The 19043-nt window shown below is 41.1% G+C and overlaps 1 protein-coding gene across 1 annotated transcript in view; it reads right to left on the bottom strand.

Annotated features, from left to right (window-relative positions):
- Positions 1-1532: 1532 nt before the first annotated feature.
- Positions 1533-19043, bottom strand: part of tmtc2b (transmembrane O-mannosyltransferase targeting cadherins 2b) — a 172287-nt gene continuing 154776 nt past the window's right edge. Inside the window, exons 11-12 of the mRNA XM_071343867.1 lie at positions 17098-17161; positions 1533-4566 (exon numbers count right to left, since the gene is read on the bottom strand). Of these exons, the coding sequence (XP_071199968.1) occupies positions 4387-4566; positions 17098-17161 (244 nt within the window). The 3' untranslated portion in view covers positions 1533-4386. The remainder of the gene's footprint in view (positions 4567-17097; positions 17162-19043) is intronic.

Genomic DNA, 19043 nt, shown 5'->3' with positions numbered 1-19043 from the left:
AGGCAATATCGTAACATGATGAAGTAGGTCATGAAAATGGAAGACAGATGTGATATATTTCCTTGAGTTCTGGACCCAGGGAATCCATGACTTAATGTTTAATGCCATGATAAAAATGTGCATTTATCGATCGGGAAGCAGGAAATCAGATCGCATGAGATGTGCTCCTCGGTGATGGAAGTTCAGACCTTTTTTATTTGAAAGTTTAAAGTGTCGTTGTGATCCTCTTGCATGGCTAGAATTGAAGGCTAACATATTGGTATGCATACAAAAGGTCCCATTTGGCAGCACCGAACAGTCAATTTATTCTTAAAAATGACAAAGAGCATCAGTACCTGTTGAGCACTCGTAGTAAGTGGCTTATACTGTATTTACTCTTATTGGCTATTGACCATAACATCCTTATGTCATTACCGAATGCAATCTGTCATCATCTGTCCTCAACTTGTAATGCTATGCTAATAATCCCTGGATTAATAATGGAGTTATTAGTGGTACATAAACACCTGTAGTGTAGGTAGGTAGGCTATGGAGGCAATGAGGACATATTATGATGTGGAGATATTGTGTGTGAATACCTTTTTCATGTGTGCCTGTTCCTCTCATCTCAGAACTATTACCTCGCTTTTTGGCAGCGAGGAAATGGATTAACATGGTTGAATTAATTTTGAGCATTAGCTACAATAGAACTGGCATACATAGGTCAGCGTAGGCTTTCACTCCAACTGCAGGCACCACACATGCACATAATGTATTTTAAATGCCTGTGCATTTTTAGAACGGTGTCGCAGTCAACCATATCATATGGTTAGCATCGCAAAGGGGCTGGAACAACCGTGCTTGTTAAACCAAATGGTAAGAAATACGAGCACTTCATTGAGTTGGTGCATGCTTCCACGGCCCTGGTATCTGACATGTTTGATCATGATTTGTCACGATAAGAGAAGCACACCTGTGTTGGTAGAATATGATCCAACATGGACAATGGCAATGGGCTTCGCACATCACATTCTGAATCAATAAGGAACCCTGGACACCATGGGGTGTTCACATCATGGGAGCGGACCAGACGCACCACATGTGAGAAACATCACAAGGGTTACTGGGTAGGGCCTTCTGCTTGTCAGGGCCGAGGTATGGGGCGGGGGAGGAGCGGGCGAGACGCGCAGGCCAGATGTAGACACTGTGTTACCCTTCCCTTCCATATGGGAATATTTACATCCCCTTTGTGTTGTGCATAGATGAAAGCAGGAGGTCCATTTGAGTAGATTTTATGACACATTTTCAGCAAATTTGCAGCGGAACTTTAAATGCCTTGTAAAACCCGTTCCATAGTCTGCAAGACCACCCCATTAAGTCTGATACCCTTTGTGAATATGAGGCAAATATGAGTATAGACTGTATATACTGTATCAGTATATTCAGTAGAGGGAAGTCATGGGAAATGTGTTTCTGAGGCTAAGTATTACATGCTAAAGTAAATGTAAAATAAACTCTTCAAAACGGCCCCCCCAAAACACTCAGGCAGTTGATGAAAGCAGAACACCATTATTTTATTGTGGGAAAAAAGAAACATTGGGAAAGTCTATTCTGGCACATGTTTTTTTTTTATATTACAAAAAGCAAAGGCTACAAATCTTGATCATTTATACAAATACAACTTTCCAAAAATATAACTTTAGAAACTCTGAGTGCTCTGTGAGCATGAGTCTGCAATACAACTCACCGCTTGAAATCCCTGAGCAGAGACACAGAGTGAAACACTTATTTCCATCTTCAGACACACACTCTCGCTTGTTCATCAACACTTTATACACAAGACAAATTAGCACAACTTGTGATGGGGGATGGTGGTGTTGGGGAGAAGGTGTGAGGGTAGAATACTTCATGGTGATAACCTAGCTCAACACTTCATTATATCAGACAGATAGACATGGTGATCATAGCTAAATACACCACAGTGTTGACGCAGTCGAGACATACACAACCGTTACGATAGTAAGAACCAGTAGAGCTATCGAGCTCCAGCCGGACAGACAGACTGCCGTGCTGTGCCTTCAAAAGACTGACAGACAGACATGAGAACAGAGGTTACGTACAGAGTGGAACAGGGCTCATACATGTTTAATGTTCAAGAAAGAACAAGGCAACTATCATACTACTAACTCCATAAAGCACTGGATATGACCTCTGAGGATGGGGTCACTGTGTAGGGAAGTGGACAGCACAAGAAAATGCAATGTTTAAATACTTTTGGCTTTTTGCTAGTCATTTCAATTATCATGAACTTTGTTTTCTTTGTGTCAAATGCAATATTTTAGCGAAATTAAGAAACTTCTGTTCAAAAATTGGAATCAAATAGTTGTATTTTTTCAGTCAGAATCGCAAGGAAAAGTCTTTTAGACAAATGTGTACAGGTATATCACATTTCATAAAGTGAAATGGATCAATACTTATCTTCAACATACACTTGAAAATGTAACACAGTGCCAGCTGGTTTATATGCCAAGATAACACAAAGAAATAACTTACAAATATTCAACCGCTCGGTGGCTGTGGGCTTCTTTACAATAAACAGAAATGTCATAGCGGGATTATCTGTTTTCTTCCAAGTTGGAGACACAGTTAATAAACGGTGGTAAATTATTTTTTATGACAACAACCAAGTAGATGTAAACTACACAGAATATATACAATATTGACATTTAAGACTGAAAAGAGTGAGAGAACATGATGTTTTGACGCTAGGAAAAATGATTCATATCTTACAGATACTGAACTTGCTGGGTGGGCACTGACCTTCCCTTGCAAGTCAGACTATTGTCTATTATACTGTATGTAGGTTTTTACTGTATATATTCAAATCCATATATACATACAAATAAAAGAAAAGGAACAATTTCAATCAAAGCAATATTACATGAAAATATTCCCTCAGACAAACTATGGCTGTGCATTGTTATGTAACGGAGTGCATCGGTTTGACGGCTACTTGGTTATAAGATTTCAGACATCAACAATGACTTCCAACTGTCCTCTTATCATGTCTAAAGACCGGTCATCAGCACACATCAGTACAGTATGTATTGTGAAGGGAGGGGAAGCCTTCAGTTCTCTGCTGCTGTCCAACTCTCCAACTAGCATGTCAGCTGATGGGGGGCTAATGTTAGTACCATGGGAAGGTCATTTGCCATTTCCTTTCATAACACATTAGCTACCTTCCTCGAAGTAAATTATCCAAGGAGACATGAGTAGCCTACACCAGAGCCATATGTTCATCTTAATATATGGCTCTGACCTACACAGGAGCCATATTATGTCACTCTATGAAACAACAAGCCTAGCGAAGCAATTTGAAATTCACTGCTACATTTACACGGAATAGTTTTGCGCCTTCAGATAGAAAAGGCATAATAGAGTTAGGGAATAATGACAGAAACTCCAGTTCAAATTCATTTCTCCTTTCCTTCAAACTATCTTATTGGTATTTTCTTTCACAACTAACACTGTGTCTTTTGGCAAATTATATTCTAGTGATTCATATGTTTCAGGGTGGGAAATACTCAGAGCGCTCCTTGACTGTACCCTGAGGGCACATGTTCCATTTATACGGTATCTGTTTACTCTTGTGGAAGTGTTATTTATAAGACAATATCGATCAGTGGGTTCCTTTTTTATCACTCAACGATCCTCAACAATCTGCTACATCTCTTTGCAGAAGCTGTAGTTCGCAATGTCCAACAACATGTGAAATCAGTGAAATCTCATAAACAATCACAATGAATGATTCATCAATCCTGGCCACCACTAGTTGTGTTCAATTTGAGAATTCATTGATAAAGCTGTTATCTCCTATATCATGCCATGAGTTTCACTGATGTGCACAGAAGCCAATGAACACAACTTCATTAGACCAAAAACTTAATTCGACGGTGAGGAAAAAACGTAACTTCTACTGCAGTGTTCCTGCTTCGGAGGGCAGCACCTTGGGACTCTGCCCCAGGACAAATGTTGTCCTACATGATCTTATAAGCATCTATAACTAATTAAATTCCTAATTAATCACAAGACTTCAAGTATGAACCTATGGCCCACTTCAAATGAAGTGCTCTGGTAGAGATTCACAAACCCTGGGAGAGCACACATTTTGGACAAAGTTCCAGGAAGACATTATTCAAAGGTAGTGCTCCTCCAAATGGACAGCCTACCAGGGAAGCTACTCCTGGCCTGAGGAGTAGTGAAGAGTCACAAGGAGCGTTCTGCAGTCCTGTGCCTTTTTCTGCTGTCCTCCTCCATCCTCACTACCCCAGTTTCTCCTCCAAGGGAGCAACGGGCCACTTCTTCCCCCATCTGCTGCACAGATGGCTGACTGGCTGGTGAGATAACTCACGGCCCCATTGTCCTCAGGCCCTGTTTCTCCATGATATTCCACAGTTTACGCAGATTTGACTGGGTGATGGTGTCGTCTGGCTTCAGCTGCAACGCTCGCAGGTAGTTGGCCTCTGCCTCCTGCAGCTTCCCGTTGAGATGGAGAATGGCCCCCAGGTTCATCAGGGCTGCTGGATACTGGAACACAAGGGCAGGACAGAACAGTTCAGTCATTCTCAGAAGCACATCTCACAGAAGGCTACACTGCTAAAAAAGTACGGTGCCTTTTGGTTCTTTATAGCACCATTTCTTCTAGCAGTATTGCAAAATCGTTGGTTAAATGTCACTCGGAATGGTCTCTTCAGTAATAGCAGACACTGTAACAGTCAGAGATGGATATGCAAGAGAATGAGTGGAGAGTGGAGTAGACTGCCGAGAGCAGAGTCAGGCCTAGTGAGACAGTAGCAGAAGAGGCAGGAGAGTAACAGTCTCATACAGTACCACTCAGTCAGAGAACCTGTTAGCACATTAAAACACTTATGTCCTCTGGTTAGACTGAGGAATAAATTGCAAAGCACATCTAGAACATCACGTCATCCCGAGGCTGAGAACCATAAAAAGAATAATACAAAAAGAAAAGGAGACAAGTTATGTCATATTATCTACACTGAACAAAAATATAAGCGCAACATGCAACAATTTCTAAGATTATACTGAGTTACAGTTCATATAAGGAAATCAGTCAATTGAAATAAATAAATTAGGCCTCAGTCTACAGATTTCACGACTGGGATTAAAGATATGCTTCTGTTAGTCACAGATACCTTAAAAAAAAAGGTAGGGGCATGGATCAGAAAACCAGTCCGTGTCTGGTGTGACCATCATTTGACTCATGCAGCACGACAGATCTCCTTCACATAGAGTTGATAAGGCTGTTGATTGTGGCCTGTGAAATGTTGTCCCACTCCTCTTCAAATGCTGTGCGAATTTGCTGGATATTGGCGAGAGCTAGAACACACGGTTGTACACTTCAATCCACAGCATCCCAAACATGCTCAATGGGTGACATGGCTGGTGAGTATGCAGGCCATTGGAAGAACTGGGCCATTTTTAAGCTTCCAGGAATTGTATACAGATCCATGCATGGGACCGTGCATTATCATGCTGAAACATCAATTTATTTGTATTTATTTAATTTTTTTGACCTTTATTTAACTAAGCAAATCAGTTAAGAACACATTTTAATCACCCAACCTCAACCCAATTGAGATGGTTTGGGATGAGTTGGACCGTAGAGTGAAATTAAAACAGCCACCAAGTGCTCAGCATATGTGGGAACTCCTTCAAGACTGTTGGAAAAGCATTCCAGGTGAAGCTGGTTGAGAGAATGCCAAGAGTGTGCAAAGCTTTCATCAAGGCAAAGGGTGGCTACTTTGAAGAATCAAAAATCAAAAATATATTTGGATTTGCTTGATACTTTTTTTTTTTCTACATGAGTCTATATGTGTTAATTCATAGTTTTGATGTCTTCACTATTATTCTACAATGTAGAAAATAGTAAAAATAAAGAAAAACCCTGGAATGAATTGGTGTCCAAACTTTTGACTGATACTGTACTTCATGTATGAATCTAGACGGCCCGAAACAATATTTTTAAGGAAAGTACTTCTCAAAAGAGATGGCATGACAGTCTAACACTAACAAGTTCCGAGAATATTGATAGGACATTGATTAAAGTTGAAAAAAGTAGCAGGACATTTTTAATCACATTGAAGCTTGTTTGACTAGAATGGAGTCATTCTATTGCCGGAAACCAAGCTCTACTTCTATACACACACTGAGAAGAAATTAAGGCTTTTATAAACTTTTGGGGAAATTTGTGAAAATGTCAAACCTTGACATAAACACATGGCGTTTCATGAGGCAAAGACCTATGGGTCATAATTACTTATTTATTATTATTATTATTTATTTATTTATAGAATATCGGGAACATACAATATACTTGCAGTGAAGCCGCTCAACAACTACACCATACCAGTCATCCAACAGACTCCCATTCAGAGCGACACACAGAAGCATCCAGGGTCAATGCCTTGCTCAAGTGCACGTTGACAGATCTCCCACCAGGCCAAAAAACATGAACCCGAACCCTCCAAGATCCCCCCACAGTTCCCCAATAGCTGTCCCTCAACCATTCGAGACCCCTCCCACAGTCCCCCCCCAAGAAGAAAAATCTAAATAAAAAATACAATTAATTCCATTCCCCACCCCCAAGAACCCTCCAATGCACCAACAACCAAGAGAATGAACTAAAGAGAAAAAAGGAAAAGACAGAAGAAAACAGCGAACAACAATTACTTTCTCTTTATAGCAAACCCAACACAACATGCTTTCTGTTGACCAATTACAATAATGTCTGATTGCCAAAGCTGAGGACAAATGTCATGATAGGTTAATTCAACCAAGGGCTTTAACCTCTTTAATGAGTCAGCCAATAGAAATAAGTAGTCATTTTTCAGACCTTCAACTAAAACAGTCCCACTTAACAGGGACATCGTTTCATCTTGGAAGCCATATTGTGACAGTAGTGATGCTGTTGGACCAGCAATCCGCACTGCCCAGTCCGTAGTGCTCTTCTGAGGGGAGTTTTGTGTCAGGACTTCTCCATGTCTCTGTGGCCTGTTTGGGGCGGTATATCCACAATTCAACCCAGCTCTTTGAAGTGGGACACATGATTAACATATTATAATGTATTTTCCTGCTGATGCCAAGAGGCAAATACCAGAACCAGTCCAAGGGATGTGTCACCCGGGATAGTAGGAAAGTAGTGCAAGTGTTCAGAGTACCATCTAAATAATCCCTGGGAGTTTAAATAGAGACCATGGGAGTGTATCACATCTCACATCTGATCTCCATTTTATCTGAAGGAGTAGAGCAGAAGTGTACTTGTGTAGTTAAGCGACTGTTACTGAGTAATAGCACATGGCTTTACATTTTGTTAATTCATTACTGTTTTGAATGTAAAGTTGACTCGACAGCATGTTGTGGAAGAAATAACACTAGTTGTATTCATGAGCATCATGACACGTGCTACCGTACACGTGATTCCTAAACTGGGCATTGATGATTTCTGTTTGTTTTTATTATTTACCATTTGTAAAAAAGAAACAAGAAAAAGAAAAGACAGGAGTATGAAATGTAACCCATCTCAATAAAATGACCAATAATGGCCTGTGAAGTCATATCGAATAACTCATAAGTAATTATGACCCATAGGACTTTGCCTCATGAAACGCCACGTGTTTATGTCAAGGTTTGACATTTTAGCAAATTTCCCCAAAAGTTTATAAAAGCCTTAGACCGTAAAACAATGTGGGGTGATGCTGCTGCCAATACTGTAGCACGGCAGGGAAAAAGTTACTATATACGCAATGGGAAATGCTGCAAGGTTTACAGATTTCTAAACATACCCCACTATGCACATTTGTATAAACAACAGGGGCTTTGTGAAATATTTGAAGTTGAAACTAATCTCTGGAATTAAAACTAAATGCATGTCTTGACTGTAAAACGAAAATAATTTTCAACTTGTATGTTGTAATCGATAAAATAACATAAAATAACAAGCTTGACTAGTAATTTCAACAGGCTCTCGTGCTGTCTGCTAGCTAATAATACATCTGTCTTATCCTAGTAGCCCCAGGACCTAGAAGCATTAGTCTGAAGGTATAGGACCAAAAATACTTCTTATGTCATGGAGACTAAAGACATTTTTGGTCATCCAGTCATGAATGAGTTCCTGGAGGCGTGGACATTAAAACCACAGACACTCTCCCATTGTCTGGCCATTTGTCTTGCTTTGTCCACACTAGTCTGAGCTGTGCTAGCTGCAGTAACAATCGTTTTCAGCTCTGCCCTGGGCTGTTCTGCTCCAGTCTAGGAAACTTATCATCTCTGTTTTTCCAGTGCCAAGGTTGGATGAGTGATGATACATGCATGAGAATTTATATGGGAACACTATGTCCAATAGCGCCTCTCCTCTCATAAGAGGAGTTAAATTGATAAATACATCAAACTTGCCTGTGAAATAATCCCATTGTCCCTTAGACAGCCCCACGTGTCCCTTAACAGACATACAGTGAAAGTATTCAGACCACTTGACTTTTTCCACCTTTTGTTAGGTTACATCCTTATTCCAAAATGGATTACATTTCCCCCCCCCACATCATTCTACACACAATATCCCATAACTACATAGCACAAACAGGTTGTAGAAATGTTAGCTAATTTATAAAAACAAAAAACTGATATCACTTTTACATAAGTATTCAGACCCTTTACTCAGTACTTTTTTGAAGCACCTTTGGCAGCGACTACAGTCTCGAGTCTTCTTGGGTATGACGCTACAAACTCTGTCAGGTTGGATGGGGAGGATTGCTGCACAGCTATTTTCAGCTCTCTCTAGATATGTTCAATCGGGTTCAAGTCCGGGCTCTGGTTGGACCACTCAAGGATATTCAGAGACTTGTCCCGAAGCCACTCCTGCGTTGTCTTGGCTGTGTGTTTTGGGTCATTGTCCTGTTGGAAGGTGAACCTTCGCCCCAGTCTGAGGTCCTGAGCGCTCTGGAGCAGGTTTTCATCAAGGATCTCTCTGTACTTTGCTCCGTTCATCTTTGCCTTGATCCTGACTAGTCTCCCAGTCCCTAAAGCTTCAATGCTTCAATGCTGCAGCCATTTTTTGGTCCCCTTCCTCAGATCTGTGCCTCGACACACAATCCTGTCTCGGAGCTCTATGGACAATTCCTTCGACCTCATGGCTTGGTTTTTGCTCTGACATGCACTGTCAACTGTGGGACCTTATATAGACAGGTGTGTGCCTTTCCAAATCATGTCTATATATAGAATTTACCACAAGTGGACTCCAATCAAGTTGTAGAAACATCTCAAGGCTGATCAATGGAAACAGGATACACCTGAGCTCAATCTCGAGTCTCATAGCAAAGGGTCTGAATACTTATGTAAATAAGGTATATCTGTTTTTTAAAAACGTTTAATACATTTTAAAAAATGTCTAAAAACCTGTTTTCTCTTTGTCATTATTGGGTATTTATGTGTAGATGGTTGAGGATAAAAATTTTTTTAAAATCAATTTTATAATAAGGCTGTAAGATAACAAAATGTGGAAAAAGTCAAGGGGTCTGAATACTTTCCGTGGGCACTGTAAGAAAACATATTCGCTACAGTGGCCGGGGCCAAAGTAAAGGCTGGCATGACCAGGAAATCCCACTCCTGCTGACTCCAGTGTGTTAAAGCAGTTAATTGTCAGACAAAAATTCATTTGTGATTTCATCTTAGAAGTGCTTTGGTAACCACGGACTGCAGGACTGGTACTTTTGTAGCTATAGCAATATTCCCAGCAGAAGAAGTAAAATATTTTCTCTACATTTAGATCACATGAGCAGCCAGATTTCATGGCTAAATGGCCATGGTAATTTTGACCCTGAAATTGATGGGTCAAACCCCAGAGAAATGGTAACCATAAACGGACCACACCGAGAAAAAAAAACACTGAACTTGTTAATCGAAAGGGCAACACATCGGTAGTGGTGATACCATGTGTGTTACTGTTCGTCTGTGGTGTTGGAGTGGTTCCACTGTGTGTGAGGTGAAATTCCCAGCATCACCAATGGAGATGCCCACTGTATTACTTACTGTTGGCCTGACTGATACACTCAGAGGAGAGGTGGAGGAGTCACCCAAACCACAGTCAGAGGACTCACAGTAGGTGGCTCCAATTTCAGCCATATGCCAATCAATCAGGGGTGGAAGTAACAAATACTCTCAGTACTGTAATTGAGTAGCTTTTCTGAGTACTTGTACTTTTTTGAGTATTTAATTATGTTATTGAGTATTGTACAATTTTGTAGGCTATCCACAATAGTAGATATGAGCGCAAGGAAAGTTTGCGAGAGCTCATCGTTGTTTAGTCTGTGACCAATCAAATCAAATGTCTTAGTTAATTTAGTTCAAGACGTATCGTGAAAGAGGGGAAAGGTTTCTATGGAGATGGAGGAGACTGTGACTGTGACCAGTTCTCCTTTAAGCACAGGAGAGGCCATGCAATGCAAGCTTTGCTTATCCAGGATGGCGGAGGTGGCACCCTACAAAAACTCTGCTTCAAACTTCAGGAAACATTGTAGAGGTAAGATAACTTGCTAGTTTTCTATGAATGATCAAAATCAAACATTTCCCTATGGATGGCTTTATCAGCTAGTATAGCTAGTTATCTAATAGTCTAACTTACGGACGTTAACATTAGCTTAGTTGTCTAGCATGCTAATGTTAGCAAGATATTCTTGCAGCTAAGTTAGCTACATGGCTAACCACCACCTGATGATGAAAGACTATACGGCTAGCATGTCAATGTCACTATTAGTGGTGGTGGCTAGCTAGCTAGCTATGAAAGTTATCTGGGTTAGCTAACAACATCAGGCTAAAGTCAGCAAGTGAGCGAGCTAGCTACTGTAAGTGAGCTAGCTAGCTAGCCTGCTTGGTCATGACATACAGTATTTAGACCTAGGATTTTTAGCTATGTACTGTACTTTGTGTAAATTAGGATAACCTTCATATAAAAGCCAGAGACTCAGTAAGTCTAACTGTGCATATAACTGTGAGTCTACACAATAAGTACAACTAGACATGGACTCATCTCAACATTAGCCATGTTTTTAGGTCTGAGAACATCTGACAGAGACAGCGTTCATCTGATGAAGATGAATTCTTGTCATCACTGATGCCCAAAAGGCCACAAGGTACAGGAGAGCTGAATGGGTACTTTGCCTGTGCGTTAGACAAGACGAACTGGCTTCATTCCTTTCCATACGTAAATGAACATAGGCCTGAACACAGCAGGTACCCATAGACTTCCAGTCATTTGCACTGATGCTAGATAGCACTGGCTCGCCAAACTACCTCCAACTTCCTTTATACTGGACACAGAGACATACAAATGATATTCACTAGTTCATCTGACTCTGGAGAAGTAGACAAATGGCCTCGTTGCTAAAATCCCGCAGTATGCCTTTAAATGTACATGGAGAGCTAATATCAACAACATGCATATCAATATCTCCTGGCTCAAAGTAGAGGGGAGAACACTACAGGTCTTTGAGAGGGGTATTGACGTGTTAAAATTCCCAAACTGTCTGTTCAATCGGATAACACACAGCTCAGACCACTCATATATACCACACAAGACATACCACCAGAGGTCTCTTCACAGTCCCCAAGGCCAGAACAGAGGCTAGGAAATGCACAGTACTATACACTGAGTGTACAAAACATTAGAAGCACCCGCTCTTTCCATGACATAGACTGACCAGGTGAATCCAGCTGAAAGCTATGATCCCTTACTGTCATTTGTTAAATTCACTTCAATCAGTGTAGATGAAGGGGAGGAGACGGGTTAAAGAAGGATTTTTAAGCCTTGAGACAATTGAGACATGGATTGTGTATGTGTGCTATTCAGAGGGTGAATGGGCAGGACAAGGATTTTAGTGACTTTGAACGGGGTATGGTAGTAGGTGCCTGGCGCACCGGTTTGAGTTTGTCAAGAACTGCAACACTGCTGGGTTTTTCACGCTCAACAGTTTCCTGTGTGTATCAAGAATGGTATATATACCGTGATATACCCTTATACCCTGATGAAGACAGCTTGGCTGTCGAAACGTTGGATATTACATTTTTGCATCTGAGCTCCTAGAGTGTGCAGCTCTCCTTTATTTTCAAGTTTTCTACTCCGCTAGCCAGCACCTCGCCTAAATAGGTGTGCGTTTCTTTTTCTTCTGGACTATCAAGAGTGGTACACGATCCAACTTGACACAACTGTGGGAAGCATTGGAGTCAACATGGGTCAGCATCCCTGTGGACGCTCCGTTGAATTGAGGTTGTTCTGATGGTAAAAGGGCGATGCAACTCAATATTAGGAAGGTGCTCCTAATGTTTTGTACATTCAGTGTATAGAGCCATGACTACATGGAATGATCTTTCACCTCAGATAACTCAAGCTAGCATTGAAATCAGATTTAAAAAACAGATTAAACAACACCTCATAGCACAACATGGACTGTGAAGAGACACACACACACATTATTCTTAGTAATGTAATATTGGAGCAATGTAAATTTGTATAATGCACAATGTTTTGTTTGATGTAATGTAGATCTGTTTGGACCTCAGGAAGAGTAGCTGCTGCCTTGCCAACAGCTAATGGGGATCCTAATAAAATACTAAAATTCTAAATACTAACTTTCTTGAGGAAGACAAATTGAAACCAGCTGTCTGGGAGTGAATAATCAGGTGAAGTTAAAGCTGTGACCCCTGGAGAAGAAGAGGAGAAGATCTGGCTGAACACAATGAAATAGCATCACAGGCCTTCACACAAGACACTTCCACATTAGAGAGAATGGTGTGCAAGGACTCCTGGGTAGGGATTCTACTGCTCTTCCTGCTTTTCCTTTTAGTCCTGCTCCAGCCGAGCTTCAAAAGATCCCCCTTCCCGCCCCAATGACCCTCCGCCCACCCTACGCTACCCTTTCCTCTGACATGTAGTCGTGACAGAAGCACCACCAGATGTGCAATATATTCGCCGGACCTCAGAAGAAACAGCTGCTTAAAGCCATGGGAGTATGATGAGGAGGGAGCAACGACCGGCCATAAACCTCCTTAATTCCACTGTAAATAGAAAGCATAGGGACCATATCTAATTGGCCTGACAACTGTAAAGACTGCAGATGCTGTCATTTTATGGTGCCCTACGTAGGCCTCTGATAGGCTGGTCTCTGGACAGAAAGAGACGGGGGAGGGTTGAGGCACCAAAGCCCTTGAGTTAAGCCAATCATCCAGTCCTACTCAAAGTGAATGGACACACGGATATCATTTGAAAAGTTAAGCAATACAGAGGCTGAAGCATAGCATGCAATGACAAATGAAGATAGACAGGAACATGGTCCAAGTCAAGTCACATCAGAGAGAACAAAGGGTAATACTGGGGAAGATGGATGAACATCCTCAATCATTATCTAGCCTCCACTGTAAGCAGGCCAAATGGCAAAGGAGGCATCCCAACTATTTGATCCCATTGGGCTGAAACTGCCTCTGTTTCTGGACTTGGATTTTACATTTACATTTAAGTCATTTAGCAGACGCTCTTATCCAGAGCGACTTACAAATTGGAAAGTTCATACATATTCATCCTGGTCCCCCCGTGGGGAATGAACCCACAACCCTGGCGTTGCAAGCGCCATGCTCTACCAACTGAGCCACACGGGATGCATCGAATGCATGTTTACATACATTATTTGTGGATGCTAAGAGGTGAAAATGATGACGATCTGTTCCTGAAATAGACAACCACGTAGAAAAGAAGATACAGATGATCGTGCTGCTCTGCATCTCAGCCAATGTTCTGACATTTTACTTTACACTTCAAGCATCACACACAAGAAACCTCTCACGTCTTCACACATCTCAGTGTGAAAGATTCTAATTTTAGATATGACTTCTACAGGAACACTTGGATGGATCGCACAGCTTCAGCATTACGCTCTATCTTTTTCTCATATTTACTGCTGAGCACCAGAAGAATGAAGCTCCTATACAATAATAAGATGTCTTCACAGCAGGGAGTGCCTGTGTGTGCATGCAAGTCATTCATTTATTGGACAAAATGCTTGCCTTAACTCCATCTATGATAGCCTAATAATGGAGACTCACCTGAGTGTACCAATGTTCACATTTTTACTTTCTGCTGGTCTTCTAACAAAATGGGGGATTAAACAGCGCAATAAGCATTCTATTAACTGCACGGGGAATAGGGGAGACCGGGGTTCTATGTTACATAGGTTGGTTTTCACAGTATAGTTTAGTCTGTTACTCCCAATCTAGAGGGTGCTGTGTAGTCTAGTCATTTTAAGGTTAAAATGTGTGACTACTTTGAGGTGAAGGGAATTTGTGTGTTTTTATGGGAGGTGAAAGTATAGTCTTGGTATTTTCATTGTTTGAACTATGGGAGTCAGATATTCATGAAAAATTGTTTGTTGGAATGAGGAAAGGGATAGCTATATTTCAAACTTATTTTCAAAGTTGCTAGGTCAAGACATGTGGAAATTATCATAATCTTGCTTTTATGCTCAGTTGGAGATGGTTATATAATAAGTTATACTTACAAAGTATAAACTGCTTAATTTTGTAAACAATATTGTTCAATCAAAATAACCTGGCTATTTCTAAGACTCTGTAGGCTACATTCATTTCTTTATTTCAAGTAGACAGTGTTTTGATAGGTAAGATCTCCCATTTTGGAATAAGCTATAAGGACTAAAGGGAAGCCATTTCAACCCAAGACCTTGGTCTTTCTAATAATGTTGAAAAGAGTCTCATCCTATAGGCCTACTGGTGATTTTTTTTGTTGTAAAAGTGTGACGCACAGCCCCGGACTCCCCTAATCTGATGCATTGCACTGTTACCGACAACATTTTATGGAGGAGAAATCAAATGATGATTTCGTCTGCATTTCATCAAATTCAACACTGCATTCACTTTCTGTCCACGTGGGTACCAAAAAGTATGCTTTGGGAACACCCTGCGTTCTGTGGTGATTGTCTTATGATTTGCTCGTGTCAAAGGAGATCGAACCGATGAGACCTTTAAGATTCTCCCGAAAGAATTTCAAACAATGGCCTCTAACACACTCCCGACATGCTCCGAATTTTTTTATTCACATGTAAATGACGGTGTTACGTCCGTTGTCGGAATGAGACCAAAGTGCAGCGTGGAAAGTCATACATCATACTTTATTTGAATGAACACAAAAAACAACAAAGGGGAAAAAAGAACGTAAAGTTCTGCAGGGCTATACAGCTACTGTGCAAAAACAACATCCCACAAACTAGGGTGGAAAAACAGGCTGCCTAAGTATGATTCCCAATCAGAGATAACGACAGACAGCTGCCTCTGATTGGGAACCATACCCGGCCAACAAAGAAATAGAAAACTAGAATGCCCACCCAAATCACACCCTGACCTAACCAAAGACATGAAAAGGCTCTCTAAGGTCAGGGCGTGACAGACGGTCAGGGGTCAAATTGTTAAAATGTCATGGTATATCAAAAATTCTAAAATGGTGACTGGAGCCTGCATTTGTTCCTTAAGATTAATAAAATACACCACCAAAAGTTTAATTTAGGGGCTTTAGCATTTTGTATGTTATTTTGAAGCTAATTTCCTGCAATTCTACATTGGGAGGGGTGTAGTTCCCCTTTAATTCACCATATGTTTGGCTAGTGGTGTTTCTGTACTGTACAATGTACAGTAGGCCTAGTGTACATGTGATGGCTGAGTTTGCAAGAACAAATGACCACCCGATTGATAGGTTACAAATCATCATGATATCATTCTGCCAGGTAGGCCGACTTTGGAGTCAACATTTAATTGGGAAGGGTTTTGGGGAAAGCCTTAGAAATTACTGTTTCGGTATGCTAACTGGCAACACAACACACATGGGCGCTCACAAACAGGCGTTACCTCTTCAGAAAGTTGCAGGAAATACGAATCACTGATTAATTATTTTAATTAATTATGAGAAACTAGTTCAATTGAACTACCCTACCGCTGTAAACTAGTCCAGGGACAACCAGTTGTTTGAGCTGCGTGCTCTTGCTGCCCGACAGATGATATTCTGCTCAAACTAGGCTACGAGTGTGGCGTGTGTGTATGTGCGCAGCACACATCGTGAGGTGTATGTTGATAGGCTACTGATGTTACGATTGTCCATTTTATCCCTCCCTCATCACCTCCTCTCCATTTGGCCAGGCTGTCGTTTTTGTCTCCAGAGTGCCTCTGCTAAGGGTTTCAGATGTTTTCGCTGTAAAAAAAAATCCAGAATCGTACACTTTTTGACTTTTTTCTTTCCTAACAAGGGTTATCTAAATTCACCTTTAGTAGCACTGAATTATAGAAATGAGCTCCACACTTCACCTTCCACTCTCTGGTGTCCTGTCTCTATTAATCCTTTGAACTACATCATGACAATAACGAGGATTTTTTCTGCTCTAAAATGGTGGGAATTTGAGACTCACAAATACAAGATAGTCCATTGAAAGCACACAACTATTTGCAACATTTTTACACTCTATGTTACATAAACATGGTGGGCAAATGGTGTAAATTGTGTATGTTGTATGTTTACATCTACGGGAAACATTTCTGTTGGCTGAATCAAACATCACGACGGGTGACACTGTCCAGACAAACTTGCATTGTTCCTTGACAAGTGATTTCTTCTAATCAGGATGGAACTAACATTAAGACCACAGAGGCCAAACTTTATTTCCTCCACTGCAGTTCAAACAAAGTCAAATCTGTGTCGTCAGATGATACTCAACTACTTGAGCCTATTTATTATCCACACACCAAAGCCCTGTGACTAAGTGTTATTATCATTATTCCTTTCAATCTGACCACCCTTAAATTGCCCTGGCCCCTCCTTTGAAGTCCCTGATTGATCCTACACAAACAAACCTTGGAGCTCCGATGACTTGACAATGCAGGCCTTTGTGAGGAAACAGGCAGAGCAGTGATTGGTCAGAGAGCCACACAGCCAGTGATTGCAGACAGAGTGTCCATCATGTTGAGTAATAATAGGTCAACAGAGGTTGATATACTCACGTTAGGTCTTATGCTGGCTGCCTGTCCGTAATACTTCTCGGCTGCGTCGTTGAGACTGGCTTGTCTGCAAAGGAAAGCACAAAAAGCAATCATCCCTCATCTTTATTGCTTCGAACTTCAGAGGGTTCATAAGAGACCTTGAACTCTGTCTGTTTAATGCTGCTACGGGGTCAGTAAGGTTAGGCCACGGCTGAGAATGCCGTGTAGCAACGAGAGGAGTCAATGAAACAGGCAATTTGTTGCAGGCCTTTCAGCAGACAGCCCTCCATGCTGAGTGGTGTACAGCATGCCCTGATTGTTTTCATTATATCCTGGGTCGCAACCTTTGTGTCATGATCTTTGACCTGCGTGTCATTACAATAGGCCTCTCATCAACCATTGCCTTAGTAAGAACAAACATCACTTCGAAGGCCTGTCCCCTGTCTTCTATGTAAACCCATCTATTGTTTTTGGTACTGTCGGTGGGGTTGAAAACTAGGAAGGAGATTATCACAGAAACCCATGTGAAGATGTGTTGCAAGTTTATGTACTTTACAAAAATTGGGAGCATCATATCATTATATTTAATTGTACTGTACAAACACAACAACAAAACATGCAGTGGAAACGATATAGTAATGTAAGGTAAAGGCACCTCTAGACAGATGGTTAGCCTGCAAATCCCAGAAGACTAGAAGTACTTAGAGTCTGTAGATTCTCCAATAAAGGTTCCAGTCAAAACAAGAACGTTCTCCATATGCTCATCATCTCCATCCACAATATGCTACGCTAGTAAACTTAGATTACTGTCCTACCTGACTGTGTGAATCTTTCCCTTTGGCCAAGAGCTTTTCCGTTTATTCATATTCCTATAAATCAGAAATCATTTTTACAACCCGCAGCTGCATTTCACTGATGGTAACAATTGTCTCACTGCAAACAGTTTAACTTTGACAGAGTCAAGGACGGAGTCAACGACTGCTGGCTCCAGAGTCCCGAGTCGTAATGATGAAAGCAAGACCATCTGAACTGAACAGGGATTTCATTAAGCCTGTCTGGCCATATTAAGGAATCCTCCTCCATATTGCAGTGCTATACAGCCACTTTCACATTCCACGACTAGCACGACAATCCCCCGAAGATATCCATACCTGAGTTATCTCTGAACCCAGAACAAAATCTCATAGTCTGTCAAAAGAGACTAATACCTGACCTACAGGTTATTCTGCAGAGCATAAGTGCTGTCACATTCTTGTTGAACTTTAATCAGAACACGCTGTGATTTCAAGTTTCAAGTTTTATTAGACGTATGTATGGGATGCGCATGGTATACATCGTCTAACAAAATCCTTACTTGCAGGTTCTTTATCGACAACGAAACAACAATGAGAAATAATACAAGATAAGAATATGAACATAACGTTTGATAGGTCAAGAGGCAAGAGAAGCAGTTCTGATAAATGCGCAGTACTCATCTTCTCTTGGCAGTCTGCATTATTGAAAGCAGCATACAGCGTGCAATTCTAATAATAGCAAAAACCCAAGTTCTCTCTAGAAACCAATATTTCAATCACCACAATATCCAGCGGTAGGGAGGAGTTTCCCTCATTCAATTTTCATTTTGCCAAATCAGAATGTCACATTTCAGATGCTAAAACAAAAAATGCACACAAAAAACAAACGATACACAACACCATCGAGCTTCCTTTGAGACCAACACTGTTGTTAAGCCACAGTGGTAATGGCTGGTCAACAGACATGGGTGAATGCTTTCACCGTGAGGTGACACCGGTAGTGGTATGAGGGACTGGAATGGAGTCTGTGGTGTGAAATGATATGGTGAAGATGTTTTGGACGGACATGCGATCTAACTCAAGAAAAGAACACAGCTTGGCTTCGGCATCTGTCATACTATATCCAGCACTAATGAGGGTTGAGAATCATTGAGAATCCTTACTCAGTGCAGA

Source organism: Salvelinus alpinus, chromosome 15 (genome assembly GCF_045679555.1).
Source record: "Salvelinus alpinus chromosome 15, SLU_Salpinus.1, whole genome shotgun sequence".
Lineage (NCBI taxonomy): Eukaryota > Metazoa > Chordata > Actinopteri > Salmoniformes > Salmonidae > Salvelinus > Salvelinus alpinus.
The sequence above is the reverse complement of the archived record's forward strand: the minus strand, read 5'-3'. Positions and strand labels throughout refer to the sequence as shown.